At 42.0% G+C, this 26,550-nt stretch overlaps 1 protein-coding gene across 6 annotated transcripts in view; it reads right to left on the bottom strand.

Moving 5' to 3' along the window:
* SYNE1 (spectrin repeat containing nuclear envelope protein 1) overlaps positions 1 to 26,550 on the bottom strand; it is a 400,736-nt gene that overhangs the window by 69,283 nt on the left and 304,903 nt on the right. For all 6 annotated transcript variants that reach the window (XM_080663595.1, XM_080663598.1, XM_080663597.1 and 3 more), the window contains 13 exons: positions 25,607 to 25,783; positions 24,517 to 24,672; positions 20,483 to 20,638; positions 17,074 to 17,244; positions 15,300 to 15,433; positions 14,694 to 14,898; positions 11,906 to 12,088; positions 11,000 to 11,146; positions 9,695 to 9,849; positions 8,909 to 9,056; positions 6,510 to 6,604; positions 2,990 to 3,224; positions 617 to 811 (listed from right to left, as the gene is read on the bottom strand). In XM_080663595.1, the coding sequence (XP_080519721.1) occupies positions 617 to 811; positions 2,990 to 3,224; positions 6,510 to 6,604; positions 8,909 to 9,056; positions 9,695 to 9,849; positions 11,000 to 11,146; positions 11,906 to 12,088; positions 14,694 to 14,898; positions 15,300 to 15,433; positions 17,074 to 17,244; positions 20,483 to 20,638; positions 24,517 to 24,672; positions 25,607 to 25,783 (2,157 nt within the window). The remainder of the gene's footprint in view (positions 1 to 616; positions 812 to 2,989; positions 3,225 to 6,509; positions 6,605 to 8,908; positions 9,057 to 9,694; positions 9,850 to 10,999; positions 11,147 to 11,905; positions 12,089 to 14,693; positions 14,899 to 15,299; positions 15,434 to 17,073; positions 17,245 to 20,482; positions 20,639 to 24,516; positions 24,673 to 25,606; positions 25,784 to 26,550) is intronic.

Genomic DNA, 26,550 nt, shown 5'->3' with positions numbered 1-26,550 from the left:
TTTTTCAACTGCTGATTTAATTACATATTTAGAAATGGCTTTGAAAAGTGAGGGAGAAAAGCAAATTGTGGGAAATCTGGATAAACCTACATTTCCCTAAACTTGCTGCATGATCAGCATGCAATCGGAATCCAACCAAAGGCTTAATACAGCTCCTGCAGATTTTATCTCATAGTAACACACTTGCATAAGCTAAGATCAAATCAAGAGTACCTTGCTGGATAGTTCTTTCCCTGCTATAAAATAAGAGATATCAATCTTGAAAACCACTGTGGAGTCTTAGACTAGGGAGTGGAATCTACTCTTTGCATTCCTGTCTGGGTTTATACAGTTATCACATTGCTCCTGGCTTAGCACCGGCCATCAATCAGAATTCACTGCTTGGATGGTCTCGTTAGACTTAAAACGACTTTGTTGGGGGATTTTCCCGAAAGACAAACTGCTGAAAATGGAGAGACTTTTCCAGTTTGTGCAAGACAGGACAAGGTCGTAAATAAGACATAGGAGGTCAGAACACCGCAGGTTGACAAGGACCTTGGCGTTATCTGATTTGCAGGACACCAATGGGAGGAGCTTGCAACTCTGCTACATCTACAGGAGGAAGGGTGGGACCTACTTTCAGCAAGAAGGCCAGCTTTTTCTTCTGCTCCTCCAGACGCATGCTGGCGGCTCTCCACTTCTCCTGGATTTCCGTGAGCTCGGCCTGCAAGGTGGCCTGGGCCCCGCTGTCGGCAGAGAGCAGCAGCTGCTTGCCCGCCTCCACGGTCAGGATGTAGCTGCCTTGTTGTCGCAGAAACACTTTCTCTTTGAACTGAAAGGAAGCGTAGCTGTTTACTTTCTCATTCTTTCCTTCATCATTTCCCTATTCCAAGTATTTTTCAATGACCCTGGATTTTTGCAGACATAGCATGCCCTCTTTTATCCTATAAGCATTTACTGAGCAAATACTTTGTGCATGAATCAAACTACGTGTAAATAAATGAGAAGTCACCCTCACTGGTTTGGCTCAGTGGATAGAGCTTCAGCCTGCGGACTGAAGGGTCCCAGGTTCGATTCCGGTCAAGGGCATGTACCTTGGTTGTAGGCACATCCCCAGTAGGGGGTGTGCAGGAGGCAGCTGATCTATGTTTCTAATTCTCTATCCCTCCTTTCCTCTCTGTAAAAAAATCAATAAAACATATTAAAAAAAAATAAATGAGAAGTCAATAGGGAGAGGCCCAGTGTCTGCTTCCGGTTAAATAAAATCATGAGACAATATGAAAACTGCTCTGTAAAATTTATGCACAGGGAGCACACTGTCATATTTGTGTGTGTGTGTGTGTGTGTGTGTATTTGCTTTTAAAAATTTTATTATGATCTTTATATTTCTTCCACAGAAAACATTTGTAATTCATATTTAATATAAACAAACTAATTCAAAGAAAGATCAGTCATCACATATGTAACCCACATGGGGTACACAGGGGGCTCCCTCAAAATAGTAATACCTTTGTGAGTCTTGAAAGACATATAAACACAACCAGGTTAAGGACCTGGTGTCATGTGAGGGCGAGGAGTCAGGGAGAGAACACCTTCCATGCAGAGGAATGAGGATGGGCTAATTTGCTGTACAAGCTAAATACGAATTTTAGGACCATGGAGGTAGTTTCCAGTGGCTGGAATGTAGGATGCATCGAAGAGCGGAAGAAGATGAGGCAAGACCACCTTGCATAGAAATTGGGTTTGGAAAATAAAAGTGACTGAGATTCACAGGACATTAAGCAGAAAAATGACGTGTTTGCTGAAAGCAGCAGTGTAGAAAATGCGGTCAAAGAAGAGCATGTGCTGGATCTACTACGACAGGTTAGAGAGCTCTCATCTGTCTAGGCAAGAAACCATGAGCACCTCCTCTAAGGCAGTGGCAGTAGGGATGGAAACGAGGAATATTAGACATGGGAAGGGAGAGAAAAAGAAGAGTAGAGCTTTGGCTCCTGACTGATAGACCGCTAGCTGGTGATGACATTTCCTCAGATCGGGAACATGGGAAATGGACTGATGGAGAATGGTTGGTCCAGAGAACCCAGATGTTGTTGGAAACCACAGAGTATGTTATGTGTGTGATGCACATACACATAAATCTAAAAGGCAGATGAATTACATGAGCTGAAAGCTCGGGGCGTAAATGTGGCCAAAAGATACCAATTTGGCCATTCTTTGCTGTTAGGATGTCATTGAAGCCACATGTGTACATGAGGTCTACAAGAGAAGTGAGGAGGAGGAAGAAAGCAGGGAACAGTGACCTTCAGAGGAAGAGGGACCCAGTGATGAGAAGCGGGGACAGACTGATGAGAAGGCTAGGAGGTATCTGTCCAAGAAGCTGGAATCCCAAATCAAATTCCCAGGCTGGTGAAAGTGAGGGGCTGGACCAGGAATGGACACAGGACTGAGCCCCTCTCTTCTCTGGAACACTCCAGTGAATTGTTTAAATGGCTCGTGAGTAAAATAAGTGCAGTCAATGCAAGGTTGTCCTTCCCTTTCCTCTCCATCCCTGATGGGATCCAAGGAGCTGCTGGGTGGCCTGGGTGTGTGAAGAGGAGGGAGTGTTTGTATGAAGCTGGAACCTACCAAACTTTCATCATTAAATACGGCCTTTGGAAAGCAGTCATTTTCTATGTGCAGCCGTGGGCAAACTACGGCCCGCGGGCCGGATCCAGCTGTTCTATCCGGTTCTCTTGCTCTCCCCTCCGCTCCTTTACTTTGAATTTATATTAGTTCACACAAACACTCCATCCATGCTTTTGTTCCGGCCCTCCGGTCCAGTTTAAGAACCCATTGTGGCCCTCGAGTCAAAAAGTTTGCCCACCCCTGTTCTATGTGTCTGTTGACATCTGAGAACAACGTTTGTCCTCATTCCAAAGTCACTCCAGAACCCCTCTGAGAAACGGAGGCTGGGGAAAGTGTGCAGAGTGGAAATGCAGGAGAGGTTCAACCAGCGTGCTCTGCCCCTTACCTGCACATCATCGAAGAGGGTCCGCGCTTGCTGCAGTGGTATTGGGACGCTCCCGAGACCGCTCACGGGCAGATAGGACACTTCAACCAACCACTTGCGAAGCTTTTCTGCCATCTCCCTGTAGCGTTGCCACTGGCGGATCTGGCTGTCGATGATGCCTCTCCTTTGCTGGGCCCTGCGAATCACTCCCTGCCACTGATTACTGAGGAGGGTCAGTTTCAGGTTGAACTCATCCCTGGGGAACAGACAATTCCACAGGGGAAAACACTGTGATCATGAATGTGGTTACATTATCAGCCAACGTCCACATACTCGATGGCTGTAAGCCCTGAAAAGCGATCTAGGGCAGAGGTTTTCAAATATCATGCCATGATCTGTTATCAGACTATTGCCAGCACATTTGAAAATGAACAAGAAGCCCGGCTGGCATGGCTCAGTGGTTGAGCATCAACCTATGAACCAGAAGGTCATGGTTAGATTCCCAGGCAGGGCACATGCCGGGTTGCGGGCTCAATCCCCAGCAGGGGGTGAGCAGGAGGCAGCCGATCAATGATTCTCTCTCATCATTGGTGTTTCTATCTCTCCCTCTCCTTCCTCTCTGAAGTCAATAAAAATAATTTAAAGAATATATAAAAATGAATAACAATTAAAATTATCGGGGCTTGAAAACAGTGAGTGTTCTTATGTTTCAGCACAGGCTGAGGGCATATGGATACGGTCAATGTCGAGTGCATGAGAGAGGAGGGGGCACAGGGCAGCAGTTGCAATGGGAATGGCCCCCAAATGCTCACCCTGAGCGCACCTATAGAAATGTTTGCAGCATGCTCACAGCACCTGGCGTGAGCTACAGCAGGAGAAAGTGGGGAGCAATGCTTCTTTATAACCTCTGTCCTCAGCTGGAATTATAAGCCACTTGGAATGAATAAAACTGGGTGATTTTAGCTACAGTCAGGAACCACTTAAATAAAATTATGTTATTTAAAAATTAAAAAAAACACACAACAACACTATATTCCATGAACTCTCAGTATTCCCTCACAATAAACAGCCCTGGTCATCACTATACAAAGGTTGTCCATATACATAAAAGTATTAAATTTTACTGAAGTCTTTTCAATTTCCAGGTAAATAATATCAGATTTTTTAGCTTGTTTTTCCTACTTCTGTATTTTCTACCTTTAGCAAATGTTGCCTTGCCTGGCCGGCATTGCTCAGTGGTTGAGTGTCAACCTATGAACCAGGAGGTTCGATTCCCAGTCAGGGCACATGCCTGGGTTGTGGGCTCGATCCCCGGTGTACGGTGTTCAGGAGGCAGCCGATCAATGATTCTCTCTCATCATCGGTGTTTCTATCCCTCTCTCTCCTTTCCTCTTGAAATCAATAAAACTGTATTTTAAAAAATTAAAAATGTTGGCAGTTATTCATTGTAGCTCTGGAACTGGTTTGCCTAGTATCCTTAGAATGATTTTCTTTATAGATGATATTGTCATTCACACGTTTTAGTGCTAATGTGGAACATTACTCATTCTATCTCTATTGTGTTAATTTTGCTTTTCTTCCCGAGAGATATGATTTCTCCTCCTGCAGATCTGAACTGGACTGACTCTTCGGGGCTCATAGTCTTGGAACCTCCTATTACCTAGGGCCACTGTGAACTCTGAGTTTGTAACCAGAAGTGCTCTCCGTGTGTCTGTTTTTAAAAGAACATTTCTGATATTTACCGTCTAATTGCAGTAGAACCAAATATGATGAGCTGGGTTGATGAGCCCTCCCTAAAAGCTACCAGTGTCTCTCATCTCTGAAAACGTGTGACTCCAGGACCCGAGCATACCCTGCAACATGAGAAGTGCCCTGACTCCCCGCTCCCCGGCAGGCAGCCGGCCAAGGTCTCACTGGAGCCGCACCGTCACTCTGCAGAGCAGAGCAGTCCTGAGCTACCTGCCAGCATGAGGAACTGCTTAAAGCACGACACTGTTCCCTCGGCTGAACTTGAGCTCTACAAAGCAGACGTTATAAATGAACCCTTAAAACACAATGCACTTGTAATCTGAGGCCTTCCTACTGTCAACATGTTCTAACCAAAACAATTTTTGTTCACTTGCAACTTTCAAAATTATTCTCCAGTCCAACCCTCATAATTTCATCCCTTGGTGTTTTTCCCTAACTGATAACATTGAAAATTTAATAGATGTTGGCTTGCTCATGCCTTTTAAATTTTATTTTACTTAATGACTCAAACTTTTGTAATATTGTTATAGAGTTGCCTAAGGGAGGATAAAGCAAAAGATAAGTTAATCGCATCTAAATCTGTCTTCTTTTGAGGGACTTAAATTCTCTGTAAAGTTCACGTTAAATTTGGCTTACTTAGACTAGAATAAATACGGTATCACATTTTGTTGTTCCAAGTTTAACCATAGAAACCTTTCATGTTCTTCCAAAGAAATAACCACTTAAAATGACAATTGCTTCCAAAGCATTTTAAAAAAAATAACCCACAGCTTCTTAATAAAAATAATGATTTCCTTTTTTTTAAATAATACTAAGTTAAATATAATCACAATTACTGGTCCTAAATATGGGAAAGATATACACATGGAATAAAATAAATGAGGTTTATACTGCAAATATCACCATGGAGTGTAGATGGGATAGCACAACATTGTTCCAGGAAATATAAATGTAGTATGACATCATCAACTCACATACCACAGAGCTAACGGGGAGCAAGGTATTACCCCTGCATTTTAGCTTTTTTAAAAAGTTATCTTCATTGTTGAAAGTATTACAGATGTCCCCCTTTTTTCTCCCCTTGACCTCCGCGCCCCAGCTCCTGGCCCCTCCATAGGCCTTTATCTCACTATTGTCTGTGTCCATGGTACGCCCGCATTTTAAATAAAGAGTCTGCTAAGTACACGAAGAGGAAGCAGGCTGCGTGTACTCTGACCTAAGGGAGCCCACCATTTTCAAATCTGGTGGGATTAGCAAGGTATGAGAGAGCTGGCTGGTCTCGACCAAAAACCAGATACACCAGGTCTAGGCTCGATTCTGTGCTACGTAGTTCCGTGGCCTTGGCCCAATCAGTTCACATTTCTGGACCTCAACTTTTCATCTATAAGTTAAAGGGATGGTCTAGCCACCTCGGTGCTCCTTTTAGGAATAAAATGTCTGAAATCATATAAGAATATGAGAAGCATATGTTTATACACCATTGATGCCTCATTGATACAATTCATTCTGATCTATTTATTAATCCCAGTCTCTTACAGATGACTAGCAGAGGTTGGCTAGGTGATTTCCAATTACGCTATGTCCTTCATATCATATAATAGCAGTTCTTTCAAAAGATTCAATCCTCAGTCATTTTAGAGATTCATAGGAGCCTCTTCCTCCAATTACGGAGGCTCCGCTGCAGTACAATTGCCTTGGGAAGATTGGATCTGTGCCTTCTAATCTGCTCATTAAAAAGAAAACGACTAATTTACTGGAACCTTCCTTCATAATAATATATCAAAGGTCCTACCTGTCATCAACTTGACCTTGTTCCAGAAGACGCTGCCCATCAGTAATGATCGAGTGCAAAACCTGTTGACGACTGAACATCTCGGCTTGAAACAACTGTTATTAAAAAAAAAAACACAAAAAAACCCCACATAATTTAGAGTTCCTCATTTTAATGACCCATTCTCTAATAAGTTTCCAAAAGTTCTGATTTAAATAAGGTTATGAAAAATATATCCAGCTGAGTCGGGATACATGTTTTATCCTGTAGTGCAGAAATAAATAACATAGTTTTAAACCATCAATTAGGATAGACTTAAAGTTTAATTTTTGTTTACCCAAACTGACTAAAAGTAGAGTTATGTTCCTCTCCTTTCTTTCGAAATCACCTATAAAGTTGGTTAGCACATAAATTGTATTCCAGGTCCTTCTGTATACAGAGTATGGCTTGTTTTCAGACAGAGACTAGCTTAAGACCTTTTAAAAAGTTAAAGAATGAAAAATAAAACAGCCTTTTTTTTTTGAACTCACTATTTTTCAGTTTAATTGGGTTAATAAAATTATTTAAATACTAAAAAATTCAACAGAAACGATTCCAACCTTTTTTTCAATTGTTTAAACAGGTTTATTGAGATATAATTCATATACCATATAATTCACCTATTTAAAGTGCGTAATTTAATAATTTTTATTATATGCACAGACTTGTGCAACCAATACCACAATAAATCTTAGACCATTTTCATTACCCCAAAAAGGACTCCATACTCATTAACAATCACTCCCCATTTCCTCTCAATCCCCACCTCTAAGTAACTTTCCTATTTTTCATCTCTATAGATTTGCCTACTCTGGACATTTTATATAAATGGACTTATGCAATGTGCTATCTTTTATGACTGACTTACTTCTCTTCACTTAGCATTATGTTTTCAAATCTGGTCCATTTTGCAGTATATGTCAACAAAGCTTTTCATTTTTATTGCTGAGTAGTATTCCACTGTATAAATATACCATTATTTATTTATTTGTTTTTTAAATATATTTTATTGATTTTTTACAGAGAGGAAGGGAGAGGGATAGAGAGTTAGAAACATCGATGAGAGAGAAACATCGATCAGCTGCCTCCTGCACGCCCCCTACTGGGGATGTGCCTGCAACCAAGGTACATGCCCTTGACCAGAATCGAACCTGGGACCCTTGAGTGCGCAGGCCAACGCTCTATCCACTGAGCCAAACCGGTTAGGGCACTTTTTATTTATTGATTCTTCAGGTGGTGGATATCTAAGTTGCTTCCACTTCTTGGCTACTATGAATAATGCCGCTATAAACAATATTCTTGTGCAAGTTTTTATCCACTATGTGGATATATGTGTGGATGTATATTTTCATTTCTCCTGGGTGAATTCCACCTAGGAGTGGAGATACGAGGTCACGTGATAACTCTATGTTTAACATTTGGAGGAACTGCCACACTGTTTTCCAAAAAAGCTTCACTATTTTCAATTCCTATCAGCAATGGGTAAGGATTCCACTTTCTCTATTCCCTCCGTCATCTACACTGATCTTTTCCATTGCAGCCATCCTAGTGGGTGTAAAGTGGTATCTCACTGCAGATTTCATTCATTGTATTTTATTTCCTCATCAGTCAAATCAATAAAAATGGACTTAAAAATACCTTACACATATTTAAATTCTTGATTTCTTAAATGTGAACAAAATGCTTCAAAATTCATTTTATTCTCCTTTAAATTCTGCATTAAGCCTTTTCTCTGCTTGTAGGTAAATCCTATCTCCCTGTTTGCATATATTTTATAAACATGTAGAACAACTTAGTCGCACCAGTAAGTAGCAAAATAGAGGCTCACAGCAAAATAACTAATTTGGGTTTTGTATCTAGTTTTCTATCAGTGTTTCTTGAAAAATATACTATAATCTGGTCAAGAGGTACACTTGGAGGTTTTGGTAGCTTGATTCCCTAGTATAAAATGCATATATGCTTTTTAAAGAACACACAATTTTCATTTATCAAAGAATTTTTATCAAAGTAGAATCTCTATAGCAACTAGCCTTGGCAATATTAATGGAGTCTGTAACTCAATTTGAAAATTGAATCCAACTTTCTGAACTCCTTCCACAACCCTGCCTGCTCCCCTCCCACCCCCGTTAAGTAGACCTTGACCACTATGGTAACACTATCCACTGCAGGGTATTGAAGCCGGCCACTGGCTTATAACCAACGATGGGGCAAAGAGTAGGCTACAGTTTTGGAATTAACCCATCACAATAAAGAAGGCAAAAACAGTGTGTGTGTTTGAGCAGACTCAGCACAAGATTCAGCCTATAATTCCCCCATATGGCATTTTGTAGCATCTTTCAAAGGCCTGTTTAACGGCCCCCAAATCTACTAGCATAACTCACCTCATGAGCTCTCTGCTGCTCCAAAAGATGCTGATAATTGCCTGAAATCTCGACAGCTAATTTTTGCTCCGTCTGAACCAGGAATTCCATCCACGTTTCGCATTTTTCCAAGAAAGTCTGATGTTGTAGCAAAAATGACTGCAACTTACTGACAGAATAAAGGAGAGAGAATAGTGGCTATGTTGTTGCTTATTCTTCTATCTTTGGTATATAAAACAAGATTAAATAATTTCTGCCTCCGATTCTAATTTGACTATCACAAACCTTTCATGTTAGGTAGTAAAATTTAGAAAACCAAATTGAAAAAAAAGTTTAAAATGGTAAGTTTTAAGAATGATATGATGATGTATCTTTAATATGTTGTTATGTAAAAGGGTTTGCTATTTTTTTTTTAAATATATATTTTATTGATTTTTTACAGAGAGGAAGGGAGAGGGATAGAGTCAGAAACATCGATGAGAGAGAAACATCGATGAGCTGCCTCCTGCACACCCCCTACTGGGTATGTGCCCACAACCAAGGTACATGCCCTTGACCGGAATCGAACCCAGGACCCTTGAGTCCTCAGGCCGACGCTCTATCCACTGAGCCAAACTGGCCAGGACTGCTATTTTTTGATTAAAATAATATTTAGTACATTAAACATGGGAAAGCACAATTTGAGTTTCTTACTTTTAGTCCCGATTTTGGACATCGGAAAGACCTAGCCTTTATAACTGCGCACCAATCATGAACTTGATTCTACTGACATGTCACAGCAGCCAAAACATCTCTTGGAGACTCTACCTGAACCTCTCTGTGGTCTGAGAGGAGATGAGAGACCAGTGCCGATTCAGACTCTGCATCCTTTTGATTTCTTTGTCATTCAGGGGTAGCCTGTAGCCAAGCTCATTCAGACGGTCTAAATCTGGGGCCATGCTGCTGAATTTTAACATCTGTCCCTGAAAGCAAGATTTAAGAGCAGGTTTAGCCCCGTGGTCAGAAAGGAGAGGGAGTTTCCCAAGTGCTCAGGGAACTTGGGTTTCAGTAAGAGGCCGGCTGTTGTTCTCCTGTGCATTTCCAGGCCACCTGCTTGAAATCGCCGCAAATGAAGAAAAGCTGCACCTCCAGTCAGTATCCGGGGCTGCCGCTGCCGCTGCCGCTTGGCCATAGCTAGTCACTCCCCTTTGGGGAACAATTAGTAGTTTACGTGAATTATTTACTGGATTCATTTCCTAATAAAAAGTCATTCTTCATTGGGGGGCGAGGGCATGTATGGGAGTGGGGTGGGGTGGGGGGGCAATGGTAAGATATGTACACATATAATACCTTAATAATAATAATAATAATAATAATAATAAGTAATTCTTCAAAGAACTGATAAAGAATGAAAATTATGCTGATGGCTGAGAAGGCTTACTTCTTACCCTTTATACTTCATTTATCCCTGCGAATCTGTTCCTTTATTGCTTAATAATAGTGATAGTAATAAGAATTAACACTTATTGAGCACTTATTTGAACTAAGCATTGTTATAAGAGCTTTACAGGTAATGCAATAACTCATTTTCAGCCTCAAGACAATCCCGTAAGATACTACACTGTTATTCCCACTTTACCATGAGGAAAAGAGGCCCAGAAGCTTTAAATAAATTGCTCAAAGTCACCCCGCAGCTAAGGGGGAGAGCTACGTAAGCAAGAGTTGTTGGGTTCTTGCTGGATGGCACACAAGCCCACTCCACACATTATCGGAAGAGCTTCAGTTTTAGGTCTTTGGCCCCAGCGCCAACGTTGGCGACCATCAACTGAGAAAGCAGTCTGTGCTTTCAGCCCTCTGTCCTCCCTTCAGTCCCAGGACACGGCTGCCCCTTCTGGGTTGGTTGCCTGTGGGCATTCGCAGCCCCGGCCAGGAAACCAGCCCCAGGAAGGAGAAAATGCCAGGACATTTGGCTGTGGGTGCTTTCCCTTTGTGTGCTCTGCAGAAGGCTCATCACCCTGGAGAAGGAATTAACTCCAAATAAAAAGGTAGGCCTGTGGCCGAAGTTTTCAGTTTTCCTTAAGGTTTGGAGGACAGAAGATGGAAGGCCTGGGACGAGGATTGCAACACACTTGCCTTCAGTTCTCCCATCCTTTCCTGGATGGTCGAGAGGTCAGATGAGTGGCTGGGGTCCTGGCCTTCAAGTATTTCTTCAGCTTCTACTACCCAGGCCTCCAAAGCTTCTAAACTCTTGGTAAAGGTTTCATAGTCCAGAACTCCAGCCTTTTTATTACAAAAGAAAATGAATAGTTAGAAATCTAGTGAAAGGACGTGGATACTGAAGTTATTTCTCATAGTCTATTGTCCATTGGCAATGGGGCAGACAAGGCTACAGTGATTTACATTTTCTTCTTTTTAATAACATAATGTTCTAAAACCTAGAATGAATTACTTCCATGTAGGATTAATTAACCAGTTAGAGTCACTCTTAAAATATATTTACCCAACAGAAATACATCCTGATTCTTGCAAAAACTTACGAATTTTAATATTAAGCCACTTAATGTTTATTAAGTGAACATATTTTACTCAGTGCCACGGAAGAAAGCATTGGTTTAGGGCAGTGGTCGGCAAACTCATTAGTCAACAGAGCCAAATATCAACAGTACAACGATTGAAATTTCTTTTGAGAGCCAAATTTTTTAAACTTAAACTTCTTTTAACGCCACTTCTTCAAAATAGACTCGCCCAGGCCGTGGTATTTTGTGGAAGAGCCACACTCAAGGGGCCAAAGAGCCGCATGTGGCTCGCGAGCCGCGGTTTGCCGACCACGGGTTTAGGGGCACAATTACTTTGTAAAGAAGAGTATAAAACTCCCGCCTTCCCTTATTCCCACTGAAAAATGCCAAGTTTGTTTATATTTTTATTCTGTGGTCTTGAAGGAGGCAGTGTCAGAATGAGGAAAATTCCTCTTTCCTGGGTTTATGCTCAGAAGTTACAGAACACCCAATTGATAGTACAGGCTGAATAGGAGCTCTGTACCTGTAACACAGTCTGCTGCTTGCAAAGAGCCTGCTCGAGGCCACACAAGTGTTGACTCAAAGACAGCTGGTCTGAGTGAATGGCTGCTGCTGCGGAAGCATCCACCTGTTGCTTGAGTTGCTCTCCCAGCTCATGGAGAACAAACAGGGAATCCTTAACGGTGCCCAGGCCTCTGAGGAGGTCCTGTGGAAGATGGAAAAACGCCCGTCATGAAACCACATGCTAAGTGCAGTCCGTATAATAAACAAGCAGCGAAGGGCCACACATCTAGAAACACTCCGTTCTTATCTGACAAGATATTACACGAAATCACCTTCACCTGCAGGAAAAATAATCAAGAATGGAGTCCAATTTCTAAATCCAATTTCCACTGGCTTATCATTCTGACCATAAAAGGTGGAGGCAAGAGCTACCATGGAAAATACTGGAAGTGCAGCTCACCCCTAGCCCTGCGCACCAGAACCGTCGCGAGGGTTCCACACCCCACTAATAAATCCAAAAGGCACCCACAGCCAAATGTCCTGGCATTTTCTCCTTCCTTGGGCTGGTTTCCTAGATAGGGCTGCGAATGCCCAGAGGCAACCCAGAAGAGGCAGCCGTGTCCTGGGACTGAAGGGAGGACAGAGGACTCTGCTTTCTCAGTTGATGGTCACCAACGTTGGCGCTGGGGCCAAAGACCTAAAACTGAAGCTCTTCAGATAATATATGGAGTGGGATTGTGTGCCGTCTAGCAAGAACTCATGTGGATTAAAAAATTTAAAGAACACATTTACTATCTATACTAATAAAAGCGTAATATGCTAATTAGACTGGACAGCCCAATGACCTTCCAGACAACCTTCCGGACGAAGCTGGAGCTGCGAGGGTGTGGCTGTGAGGGCCGAGCCCCTTGCACGAATTTCGTGCATCAGGTCTCTAGTTCTGATCATAAAAACCACAGAGACTTTTATTGTAGAACACAGGGGAATACAGCAAAACATACATAAACAAGAAAAACAAATCTACAAGCAGAGTCATTAACTGCAGAAGTGGACAGTTTTTTCCTGCTTCTTCATACAATTGATGTCAAATTGAAAACACAGTGCCACACTTTACCTCTTTCGACTTAGCATTATAGGCCCAAGAGATGAGTTTATCAACAGTATCATCAGTACAATGGGTGGTCGAGTTACAGTGGTTGTGACACACCCTCCTATCTCAGTGGGGTGTGGAACCCTCGTGACGGTTCTGGTGCGCAGGGCTAGGGGTGAGCTGCACTTCCATTGCTTTCCAGGGTAGCTCTTGCCTCCACCTTTCATGCTCGGAATGATAAGCCAGTGGAAATCCGGTTTCTGGTTTCCATCTACCTCTAAGCGATGACACATGAGGGACTCTTCCACCTGCTGCTGGTGCCCCATCAGACACGGAGGAGAGAGCAGAGCCTGCTTACACACACGCAGGGCCTACTGTGAGAGGAAGAAAGGCAACGGCCACCTTTACCCTTGGCATAGCTATCCGATAAAGGCACAAACAATGGGGAGCAGTGCACTCTAAAACAGGTGTGTGTGTCTCCACTCCGGAGGGCTGAGCCCTGAAAATGACAAATCTGGTTAAGCATAAACCTTCGGTGGATGGAGAAAAGCAGGGGAACTATATTCACCATAAATATTGAACTTTAGCTTTCAAGTGATGATTTGTTATTAATGTAAAGGTATTAGACTAGGTTAAACTTTTATTTATTTGCTTTTTATAACTTGCCTAATTCTGATAAACTGAATGGGAAAGTTTGTCAGAAGATATTTAAAACAAATTAATTAAAATAAAGACAAAAAAGGACAAATAATAAGAGCCATGCACTGGGGGAAATAAGAGAACTGTTCCCGAAAACCTTAGGTAGGTTATTGGCAGATACAGTGAAAAAGAGAACTATTAGAAAGCTATTAAGAAGTACACCCATAAATCAGGAGAGAAAGACCTCTTTGTACCATTAAATTCTTAGAAGACATTATGTTGATGCTTATCCTATATAATAAAAGGATAATATGCAAATTGACCCTAACAGCAGAATGACCAGAACGATAGGTCACTATGATGCGCACTGACCACCAGGGGGTAGATGCTCAACCCAGGAGCTGCCTCCTAGTGGTCAGTGCGCTTCCACAGGGGGAGCGCTGCTCAGCCAGAAGCTGAGCTCACGCCTGGGAAGCTCAGCAGGGGTGCCGGGAGAGGCTCCAGCCTCCAGGGCAGTGCTAAGGATGTGGGACTAATGGCTTAGGTCCTCTCCCCGTGGGGAGCCAGAGGGATGTCTGACTGCCAGCTTAGGCCCGATCCCCCAGGGCAGTCCTAGACTGCAAGAGGGAGCAGGCTGGGCTGAGGGACCCCCCACCCCGAGTGCACGAATTTTCATGCACCGGGCCTGTAGTGTAAAAGATAATGAACAAAAATGGATGAGACCTTTAACAATAGATTTTTAAAAGATATAACATTATTCTCCCTATGGTCATTTCTTATATTGACCATCTCCGTAGAAACAAATAGCCTGAACCATTCACATGGATTGCATTCCATTAAGAAAAATGGGAAAACAGCTCATCTTTTAAAATGGACGTGAGAGGGGCCTTTAAAATCTGACGCATGTGTTCTGAAAACCCAGCAGGCTCCTTGATACGTAAAACAATTCTTTGGGGGTCACTGTCTCACACACTGAGACATACCAAAAGCTTACCCACATCAGCACTCGCCCTGCCCAACTGGAGAAGCCTAAGAAAGGCGTGTTTGGAAAACAAAACACGATCGTGCCTGAACGTACATTGCAATCTTGAACCCACGTAGCCACTTCGTCATCGGCGATGTCCTTGTTGGCGGCGGCCTTCAGGAGCTCCTGGGTGCGGCCCGCCTGCTGCTGGACCGCGGAGGCGCACTGCGCCGCGTAGTCCCGGTGTCTCCGCCACAGCTGCAGGAGGGCCCTGCTGGCGTGCAGCTGCTCCGCCACCTCTTCCAGCAAGCTGTTCCATCTGGAAACGAGAGCCAACACGCGTGGGCAGATCTCCCCCTCGCGCCAAGTGCTCTGACTTACTGTTTCATGTTTCACGATCCTGCTTCATGTGCATTTGGAAGTCATGCAAGGATGTCTCATTTCTATTGCACATCATAAAAAGTGCATGTCACAGTCACTCCAGGGGCAGGCTGCAGGAATGAGGCCCATCTTTGGGTACATAGCAGTTCTAACTTCTCTCTAAACATCTCCACTGCTTTTACTTACCATTAACTTCATGTTGTCAAAATTAAAGCCTAAGTGGAATAAAGTCTACAAAGCCCAAATTCAGAATGCTGGCAAGTTTAAATTGTGTCACTGCTTACAATGTGGTTGTGCTACACGTAATGCATCACAGTGTCAAGTTAGCAAGCTCCATACCTCAGAGTGACTTCCTTTAATGTATTGGTAAGCGTTTCTGTCACAGGTGGGTGACACTCTTTTAATAGCTGGTTGGTGACAGAGCCAAATTTCTGTAAGCTCTTTTCCTGTTTTTCTAGATCATCTTGAAGATTCTGCCCAGAGAAAACATACCACAGATAAAACAGCAGTTATTAGATCTAAATGCTAAAAACTAAGTCTAAAAGTAATTTGTAGCTGTTTTCATAATATGCACATATGAATATAGAAACAGTGACGTCGCTGCAATGCTTTATATGCAAGGATTACTGATAGTCTCAGTTCTTGGTGCAACCAAGTGGTGGTCTCAATTCTTAGCACATCTCCATAGGTGGGGGAGGCTACAAAGTCCAGTCATATTTAACACAGGTATCTGACGCCATCAAATCAAAATATGCAAGGTAAAGACCCTCGATTCTTCTATATCTTAAGAGAGCATTTGCAGGTGTTAAACACAGACGAGGCTAAGTTAAAAAGCACTTATAGCTGAAACCAGTTTGGCTCAATGGATAGAGCGTCGGCCTGCGGACTGAAAGGTCCCAGGTTCGATTCCGGTCGGGGGCATATGTGCCTTGGTTGCGGGCACGTCCCCAGTGGGGGGTGTGCAGGAGGCAGCTGATCGATGTTTCTCTCTCATCGATGTTTCTAACTCTCTATCCCTCTCCCTTCCTCTCTGTAAAAAATCAATAAAATATATATTTTTTAAAAAAAGCACTTATAACCTCCTCAACGTTATAAAATGTGCTTTTAAACTTACTATTCTCTAAATAAGTTTTAATGATTCTTAGTATCTGCAACAAGAATTTAAGGTTCAAATAAATTATGTAGACACATTTTATCCTTCTTCCTGAGTGCCCAACCCCCCCTCCCCAAAGGTATGCCCTTCAGAAAGCCTGCCTTGGAGGTCAGCAGCATATACATTTTGATCTCCAAGCCCAGGAGGTACATGCTGGGCCCTTGCTGGCATCCCACCCCTTGAGGGCCTGCCCTGCCATCCCATAATCTGCATTATGTAGCCGGGGAGAAAGAGCAGTGACAGGTGGGTGTCCAGTGTCCAGGTGTGCCGGGAAGTGAGGGCGGCAGCTAATCTGAGGGCAGTGGCCTGAGCTAGGAGGGGTGCTGTGTTTAAGTCAAACAGCAACGATGCCACGATGCCACTCTAGATGAATGCATTGATAATAATGACACAGGAAACGAAGCAGCCAGTGCTAGAAACAGAGGATATGTGTACACACTGGGTAGACCACAGATGTTATGCTAAATAAAAAGAAAACAGCAGTTTAAAGATTTAGCACTTTTGCTATCTTTCTCTTTGCTTTCTTTTTAACCCCGGAAAACAGGAAAAGAGATTACAGAAATTTGGCATATGTTTGGAGAAGCAGGATAAAAAGAGAAAAGGGAAGACAGAGAAGGCAGCGACATGGATCAAGGAGATAGATTTGGGTATAAAATCATTTTATAAAATACATTCATGTGGATATTTACATGTTAGAATTTAAAAATCATTTCATTAGATACCGTTAATCCAGAATTCGGTATCCACAGGCACATTTGGATGAGTAACAGATAAAGTTCAGTGTTTAGTTTGTCTGTATCGTTTAGAAAGATATCTGCAGGTAAAATTATGTAAACATTTTAAAAATAATTAAATGTAAGCAATGGACAGCAATATTTCAGGATGATGTCCACATTTGCTATGTTCTTTATTTTCTCAAATTAAAAAGCATGTTAAAGGCAGATTGAATTCAGTCCTCACCTGAAGATTGTCTACCTGAACCTGCACAGCTTCCAAAGAGCCGACCAGCAGCCGGAACCGGGAGAGAGAGTACCTGGCCTCCATGAGGCAGCTGTTTAGCTCATCGAAGGCCGCCTTGTGCTGGCCCCACTGGTCGTGCACGGACCTCAGCAGTATCTTTAGCTGCCCAGCCTTTTCCAAGAGAAAGACACTTCTTAGAACTGCATCACACTTCAAATTACAAAACACATGTTCCATGGGGGGGAAAAATTAATATCGGAGAACTTCATCAGGGTTTCGGGCATTATAAATGAACTCAAACAAGAAAGATTTCAAATATAAGATATAGCAATGTTGAAACCGATGCCTCTCCTCCTTTTGAACACTCGGTCTAAATCAAAATTCTTAAAAAGGTTTTATACATAATCTTTATATGTAATATATATTATATACCTATATTATATAAAAGTGATAAAAAGTCAATATATTTAATACCACAGTTTAGGAAATGAGTGTTTTGACGAATTGCATTAACTCGTTTAGTCTTCATAACAACTTGATGAGGGAGATAACACCATCCCCATCTTACAGATGAGGAAACTGAGGCACAAAGGCGTTATGAAAATCACCTGGTCATACCGCTAGAATGTGAGAAGTCTATATTTGAAATGAGGCAGATCTGGTCCCAGGAAATGATACCTATCAGTCTATCTATCTGTCTATCTATCTATCTATCTATCTATCTATCTATCTATCTCACATATGTGCACACACACGCACAAATGAGTATCTTGAGACAAAAACTTCTCAGAACATTTCCCCCCATACTTATCTGCAACAGAAAAGTTTTTAGTTTGTCTGTATCTTTTAGAAAGATATCTGCTTTGGACTTCCTGGATGTCAGCCCTAACCTTCTGAATGCAATCTTTTCGATATGGAGGAACTATGACCATAATTTAAAAAATCTATAATAATAAAAGCATAACATGCTAATTAGACCAGACGTCCTTCCAGACGACCTTCTGGACGAAGCCAGGGCTGCAAGGGAAGCCCAAATCCCGGGTGGGAGGGAAGACCGGGTCCCGGGTGCCAGAGGGAAGCCGGTGCTGGCAGCCGGGGGGAAGGAAGGCCTATTCTTGCACGAATTTCATGCATCGGGCTTCTAGTAGATGATTTAATAAATTAATTTGTACCTGCATGCTCTGCTTTTCTTCTTAGCGTAAAAAAATAATGTTGAAACCAATCAAGATACCATCTAATGGGCCCATGGACTAAGAAGGCGCTGCCTCAGAGATGAGGCGATGCCCACAGGTGCAGACAGGTGCCAGGGCCCAGCCCATGGAAGTCAGAAAGAGACAGGAAAATAAAGCCAGGAGGGAATGAGAATTTTTAAGGAGTCTAGTTCTTCTTTGTGTTCTTCTTGAGATGATGTTTCTATGAAAGAATCACTTTATGTATATGGTAAACTGTTTCCAAGAATTTGTGATGATTTATAAACATACATATAGCCCAGCCAGCGTGGCTCAGCAGTTGAGCATTGACCTATGAACCAGGAGGTCACGGTTCAATTCCTGGGCAGGGCACATGCCCAGGTTGTGGGCTTGATCCCCAGTGTGGGGCGTGCAGGAGGCGGCTGATCAATGATTCCCTCTCATCATGGATGTTTCTATCTCTCTCTCCCTCTCCCATTCTCTCTGAAATCAATAAAAATATATAAATAAATGAAAAGATAGCAAACTTATAAAAATATACAAAAAATGAGTTAAAAATCAGGGTAAAACTAAGGTAAGGGTTAAACTGCCCAGCTGGACGGGGAGGAGAGTGCGCAGGCTGTAAGGAGCCTTGCTGGGCCACTGGTCTCAGTCACTGTCCTGCTGGTGCCACAGCGCCCGCTTCTGCAAAGCGTGGATAATAACTGTGTGCAGAACAGTATTTGCTTTGACGTGTATTCTTGTTTTCAGAGGATTCAACACTTCATTCAGCTTATATTTAACAAGTGTCTCATGGAGCTATGTTTCCGTGGGAGAAATATAAACAGAGAAGTAGACTATACCATATATACCATATGTTAAAAATTGATAAATAATAGAAATAAAGGCAGAGCAAAGAAGAGAGTCGGGGAGTGTGGGGTGGTCAGGAAAGCCCTCACTGAGATGGCAAATTTGAACAAAGACCTTGAGGATAGGGAGTGACCCAGTGGATATGTAGGAGAGGGTAGGGGGTGACCCAGTGGATATGTAGGAGAGGGTAGGGGGTGACCCAGGTGGATATTTAGGAGAGGGTGTGGTGTTCCAGGCGAAGGACACAGCCAGTGCAAAGTCCCTGAGGGTGGACCAGGCCTGTAGGGTTCAAGAGCAGGGTGAGAACAGAAGCCAAATGAGCCTGCAGGACAGACAGCTGCTGGAGATGGAGACAAGGTCAGAGGGACCCTGGAGGCCGGGTCACGTGGGCCTTCAGGTCCTCACCAGGTTTTGTCCTCATTCTAAACGAGACAAGAAGCTATTGGAGGGTTTGAGCTGAGGACTGCTGTGATCTGGCTTCCATTTGAACAGGACCTCCTCTGGCATGGAGACTATTTAGGAGGTCACTGATAACCTCACAAGGTGAGCAGTCAGGGTGACACAGACCTGGGTGCTAACTGCAGGGACTGGGCAGAGTTTAGATTCTGGAAATACACCTGACCTGCTTGCTGATGGACTGGATGTGGGGTATGACAGAAAGACAGGAGTGAAGAATGACTCCACAGTTTTCTGCCTGAACACCTGGAAGGGTAGAGTTGTCATTGACTGAGATGGGGGGTAAGTGTAGGTGTGGGGGGAACAGGAGGTGTTTTGGACACGGGAGTTTGAGATGTCTACTGGTCATGCAAGAGGAGATGTCTACACATTGGGTTTCTCTCTTGACCCCAGCCTCTGTCTCTATCTATATCTTAGGAGAGAAATACGGGCTGGGGATACACATTGGAGAAATCGGTGTGCCTAAATGGTATGTATGGACACGGAAATGAAGGAGGTTATTGTATATTTATTATAGAAAAGATCTGAAGCTAGACTTTTAAAAAAGAGGTTAATAGCCTGGCCCATGTGGCAGTGGCTAAGCATTGACCTATGAATCAGGAGGTCATGGTTCAATTCCTGGTGAGGACACATGCCCGGGTTGCGGGCTTGATCCCCAGTGGGGTGTGTGCAGGAGGCAGCCAGTCAATGATTCTCTCTTATCATTGATGTTTCTATCTCTCCCACTTCCTTACTCTCTGAAATTAATATATATATATATATATATGAGGTTAAAATAGTGAACTTAAGTACAAAGAGATGATGTACAGATTTGTATTAATTACTCAGTGACTTTAGAAAAACCAACAGCATGTCATGAGCGTGACACGGCAAGCAGGGCTGGGAGCCAGCGCTCACAACAACGTTAGCATTACCATGTGGTCTAAATGTGCCCAGGTTTGCTTGAGCTCCCGCAGCGTGCTCACGACAGCATCAGACACGTCTTCTTTCTTGTCCTGAATCAAAGCAAGTCCATTTTGTTCAATCTTCTCCACCTCTTTTTCCTTGGCTTTAATCAAATCTTCTAGATCCTGAAAGATTAAAAACATAGTCATTTTAAATTGTTCTATTATGATGCACTGACATGGAGCCATTATAGTCTCATATCCTCAAAATCTCTAAATAACCCAAAAGCTTATAATTCTCAGGACAGGGTCTCCATAGTGAAACTGTTTCCTGCATTTAAATTATGTAAACAGCCTTTTTATTCCATGATAAATTAGCGTAACTTATCAAAGTAAAATTTGATTACCTAATAGATAAGGAAATGGCACCATGTAATTTTTTTTCAAGAAGCTACAGGAAATAGTCGGAACTGGTAACATGATTATATTCTTAAATTCATGTATCTTGGTGTTGGAAAAATTACCCTGTCCTAACCCATAGGGTAAAATGCAATGTATTCTGTACCCCAGTATCTGAGGTTTAGTTATATTTCTGCTACAATGGAGCTGTGGCACATTTTATATTATATATATATATATATATATATATGATCTTTTAAGCTGTTAAAAACTAGGCAAATGTAATAAATAAATAGTAGGCAATTGTAAGACAGTATTGTTATATTCAGTCAGTTGATACTCTGCCATGCTTCAGTGCAAATTTATTTTTCTCTTCTTAATTATCATGAAGCTACTTTTGTCATGATGTATTAATTGGAAATTCATGCACTTAGTAGCCAGAATAGATCATTTGTGTTTTTAATATTGGTCTTTAATTTCCACTTTATAATTCTGTCAGTATTTTGACAGCTTAGATAATTAATCAGAGGATGACTATAGTGATTACTAGGCTTATGGGTCATTTATGCAGCATAGAAAACATAATTAATTTTACTATTTAAAGATATTTATCTCTACCTCCCTGAAATATTAAATAACCATAAAGAATCCTTCCAATATGTCTTTAATATGATTCTAAAATTCAACCACTGAAATTAAATGTATCCGCATTTATCCAGAGATGTACTTTGTTCAGTGAGCCCTGTGGAATTAATGCCCCATTGCTCAGAAACACATCTCTAAAATGCTCTGTACCATAATATTGCCATAAAAGCAAACCCAGTACAGAAACAGGGCTGAAATATATATTTTGTGCAAAATGAAGTTGTGATCCTTCCCTTTCAATAATAATTAAAAGATGATTCTGTTTCTGATCAATGAAGGGAAAAGCCAAACTCACCATTTTTTGCTATAATGAATCATTCTTAACTTGAGTTAATTCCTACATAGCAGTTTCTATGCTGATTTAAATGAATAAATCACCTCGAAAGAGTGGAAAAATATTCAAGATTTTTAAAACAAAGTAAAGTTTGAATCCAGTCACCAGTTTAAGCATGCTGGCTTGAATTTCAAACTTTGGTCCAGAGGAACCATTTCCCAAAAATGACAATAAATTTTGATCAAGGCTTATGGTACTGCCAACAAAACATGCCAGTTAGGAAAAAAACAACACACACATGCATGCACACACACAAAGACCCAGTGATGCCCCCAAATAACTGAGTGGAGCTACATTCATTCTGTTCTTTGTTTAGAAAGATGACTTTTCATTTGAAATCACACATTGGCATTGGCATCACGTTCCTTGAACCACACTCCCAGCTTTCCTTCCTGACACTGCCTGGTGTGAACCTCTGGGAGATTAACAGCTGGGTCTGAAAAGAAGTAAAACTTGCCAGGCATCCACTACATTTTCCAGATAACAATGTCTCTCTCTATTAAATAGAACACATGGACATGTAAAGAAACGCAATGGAAAATGGCAGGGAAACAGAATGGAAAAGAAGAAAAAAATGCTAAGAAAGAAAAAAACAATAGACAGAAGGAAGGAAAAAGAAAAGTTACATTAAGGTATCGTTTCAGTCTTTCCATAGCAACGTCTGTCACAGCAATATGCAAGGGAGCACCACTCCTGCTCATGTTAACACGTGAATTATCTTTTAATTTTAATGTTAGTGTTTGAACTCTTGAGCTCATCAAGAGGTATACGTTTTCATCCTCCAAAGTCAAAATTTGAAATTCTGACTTATTTGCACATTTTAGAATGGATGCCTAAATTAGAAATGCTACTGGCCCCTGGAGAATTGAAAATGCAGCGATGGCCCAGCTGGTGTGGCTCCGTGGTTGAGCATCGACCCATGCACCAGGTTTGATTCCTGGTCAGGACACATGCCCAGGTTGCAGGCTCAATCCCCAGTGGGGGGTGTGCAGGAGGCAGCCGATCAATGATTTTCTCTCATCATTGATGTTTCTCTCTCCCTTTCCTTCCTCTCTCTCTCTCTCTTTCAAATAAAAAAAAAACACATATTTTTAACCAAGAAAATGCAATGATATGTTTTTGGCCTTCCATCTTTTACACACCCATCTTCTGATGTGAAGCTTTTTTTCTCATTTCAAGCTATTTCTCTATGTGATGGTTTCCTTTGCCATGTTTATGCATCTCTGACTGGCAACCCATTATCTTGTCAGCCCAGCACAAGACATCTGCTCTTCCGTTTCTGAACCAAACAGCTTTGCTTCGGAGCTTAAATATACCTGACTCTACATGTGCCCACAGAAGAAGTGCTGCTCGGAAGGAAGTTCATTACTAAAGGCCTTTCTTCTGGAAGTCTAGAATATAAAAACTAGCTTTGGGAAAGGGGCATTTCAGCAGAATTACTTCCCAGTTGAGTCTTCAACTGTTCTTAGGGAACACTACCAAGAAACGTCCCAGCTAACCTGTAACACATCACAAATTACTGAATTAGTTTTAAAAACAACTATTGCAGGGTTCACTGTGGCAGCTCCCCTTTCTTCTGTAGAAACAAGACTATCTGAGGAAAGAATAAGTGTTCTTAGGTCAATGGGGAACGTTTAGAGTGTGCCCGCTGTACCTGAACCCGCAGTCCTTGCCACTACCAGAGCAAGCACGTGACACAGTCGTCACACTGTCACCTGTGAACCTACCCCCCTCATGAGAGTTGAGTCAGAATCCAATCAAGCCTCTTGTGCTAACTCCATTCATAGGAAATACAGGAGAGAGAAGAGCAAGTTAAATGCCACGTTAGGGAAATACACAGGCTGATCCTGGATCCTCGGCCAGTCTACATTTTCTCCGGCAAGTTAATAGTATTAAGAAAATACCAGCGACTTAAGAGAGCTAACGAGCATAGGAGCATGTAGACACTGCTGTATCTTTATGGGAATAAATTAACTAGAAATATACATTTTACAGGAAATTTAGGAAATAGTGTTATGGGTTGAACATTAAAAATATTAAGGGAGCCTTGGCCGTTTTGGCTCAGTGGATAGAGCATTGGCCTGCAGACTGCAGGATCCAGGCTCAATTCCCAGTCAGGGCACGTGCCTGGGTTGCGGACTCGATCCCCAGTAGGGGGTGTGCAGGAGGCAGCCAATCGATGACTCTCTCATCATTGATGTTTCTATCTCTCTCTCCCTCTCTCTTCCTCTCTGAAATCAATAAAAATATACTTAAAAATATTAAGAGATTATGTTAAACTTTTGGTGGGGATAATATTATGGTTATATAAGAAAAGTCCATTTTGTAGAGCTGGGAATTGTAGCATGCAGGAATAAACTGGCATGCTATCTGGGATTAACTATGACATCTTTCAGAAGAGAAGAAATAGGCAAATATGTCAAAATCTTGATAATTATTAAATCTGATGATCAGGGGTTAGCAGCATCCTCTACTTATGAGTGTCTTTAAATATTCTGTTTTGAATTTTATAAAAAGAGGTGAAAAGACCTAATAGAAAAATCCTATAAACTCACATAATCAGAGAAATTTGTAATCGAATGCAACTGTTCTCAATATTTAACTCTCAGCTCTCAGGAAGGGCACTTTGATTTGGCAGATGCCGGGAAATTGTGAACTGGAGCGGGTCAGCCGCCTGGACAGTTACCTGACAGTCTTTCATTGCGTTTTGAACTGAAGCGTGGTCTCCGACTTGATGCTGTTGTTTCAGTCTCTTTTCCTGGGTTTCAAACCAAGTTTTCATACCTTGTACATTGTTTTCATATTCTGACCATGATTCCAATAAGCCTTCCAACAGCTGGATCTGAACAAATATAATGAAATGAAATTTACAATTTTATTTTAATTCCAAATCATTGGCAGGCCACTATTTCCTCCAAACTGAGAATTCATAAATTCATAAAATACAGTCCACGATATGTTTGATTAAAAATGAATGTTACAACGTGTGAATCAATGACTATTTTTTGGTAAGCAAGTAAAGATCTTAAGACTACTTGAAACGAGGGCAAAAGAAATTCAGAGGCGTCTTTAAAAAACTAAAATAATATGAAATATACAAAGGGTGGAGGGTGCATAAGACAAAGTAATCGACATGACTAAAGAACATGTAGAGCCAGCAGTAGCTGGTTTGGCTCAGTGGATAGAGCATCGACCTATGGACTGAAGGGTCCCGGGTTTGATTCCGGGCAAGGGCACATGCCTGGGTTGCAGGCACAATCCCCAGTGGGGGGCGTGCAGGAGGCAGACGATTAATGATTCCCTCTCATCATTGATGTTCCTCTCTCTCTCTCCTTCTCCCTTCCTCTCTGAAATCAATAAAAACATATACATATTTTTTAAATATATTTTATTGATATTTTACAGAGAGGAAGGGAGAGGGATAGAGAGCTAGAAACATCGATGAGAGAGAAACATCGATCAGCTGCCTCCTGCACACCTCCCACTGGGGATGTGCCCGCAACCAAGGTACATGCCCTTGACCGGAATCGAACCCGGGACCCTTCAGTCCGCAGGCCGACGCTCTATCCACTGAGCCAAACCGGTTTCGGCACATATACATATTTTTAAAAAAGAACATGCAGAGCCATGTATGTATCTTTCGGTGGCATTCTCTCCAGCAGCATCCCCGAGCCCAGCGTCTGTCGCTATCCTACTCATACAGTTAATTTTCTTGATAGAGTCTTTCTCTTCTTGGAGTCTTCATGAGATACGGCAGCGGCGGCCACGTGGCTTACCTTCTCAGCTACTAGGCCCTGCAGGATCTGCCAGCTTTTATTCATTGCTCCGAGCTGCTCAGCAAAATCAGTCTTATCGCTGCGCTTGCTCTCCACGTCCTGAGTGCTGATCTGCAGCACAGACTGGTTCACAAAGTCAACTGTCAGCTGCTTACAGTTAATGTCTATCTTAAAGCCCTGGAGCGAGGAGGGAGAAAAGAAAGCACGGTCAGCCGTGTGCATGTCGTGTGTTTGCTCAGGAGCTGGAGAGCCGTCAGTAACCTGAAGGTTAATATCATAACTTCCATGGTTTAGTCCAGTGGTCGGCAAACTCATTAGTCAACAGAGCCAAATATCAACAGTACGATTGAAATTTCTTTTGAGAGCCAAATTTTTTAAACTTAAACTTCTTCTAATGCCACTTCTTCAAAATAGACTCGCCCAGGCCGTGGTATTTTGTGGAAGAGCCACACTCAAGGGGCGAAAGAGCCGCATGTGGCTCGCGAGCCGCAGTTTGCCAACCACGGGTTTAGTCCAAATGGCACAATCTGTGTGCATGCAGAGAACCCGTTATTTTCAGAAACTGAATATATATAAAATATATATGAATACAGTAAACATGAATTAAATTTATAACTTTTGACTTATAAATATATTTGAATTTATAAATATATATATATATGGCAGAGGATGTAGAATTAGATACATTTTATGATTACACTATAAAATATTTATATAGTATCGATTTTTATGACTTCTTAAAATGACACCAAATCTTATTCAAAATTATTCCTCATGCCAGACAACTTTTCTGTGCCTATCACTAGGGAGGCAATGTTTTTACTCTTATACACCTATCCGGTCACTATGAATGAAATCTATGCCTCACAGCCTCACTGACATCGCTGGAGTTCTTATGCCCCTTCAAATAAAATAGTTCCAAAACATGAAAAGGTAAAGATAAA

This window comes from Plecotus auritus (genome assembly GCF_963455305.1).
Source record: "Plecotus auritus genome assembly, chromosome: 4".
NCBI lineage: Eukaryota > Metazoa > Chordata > Mammalia > Chiroptera > Vespertilionidae > Plecotus > Plecotus auritus.
Note: the sequence above shows the minus strand (reverse complement) of the source record. Positions and strands in the feature narration are given on the sequence as shown.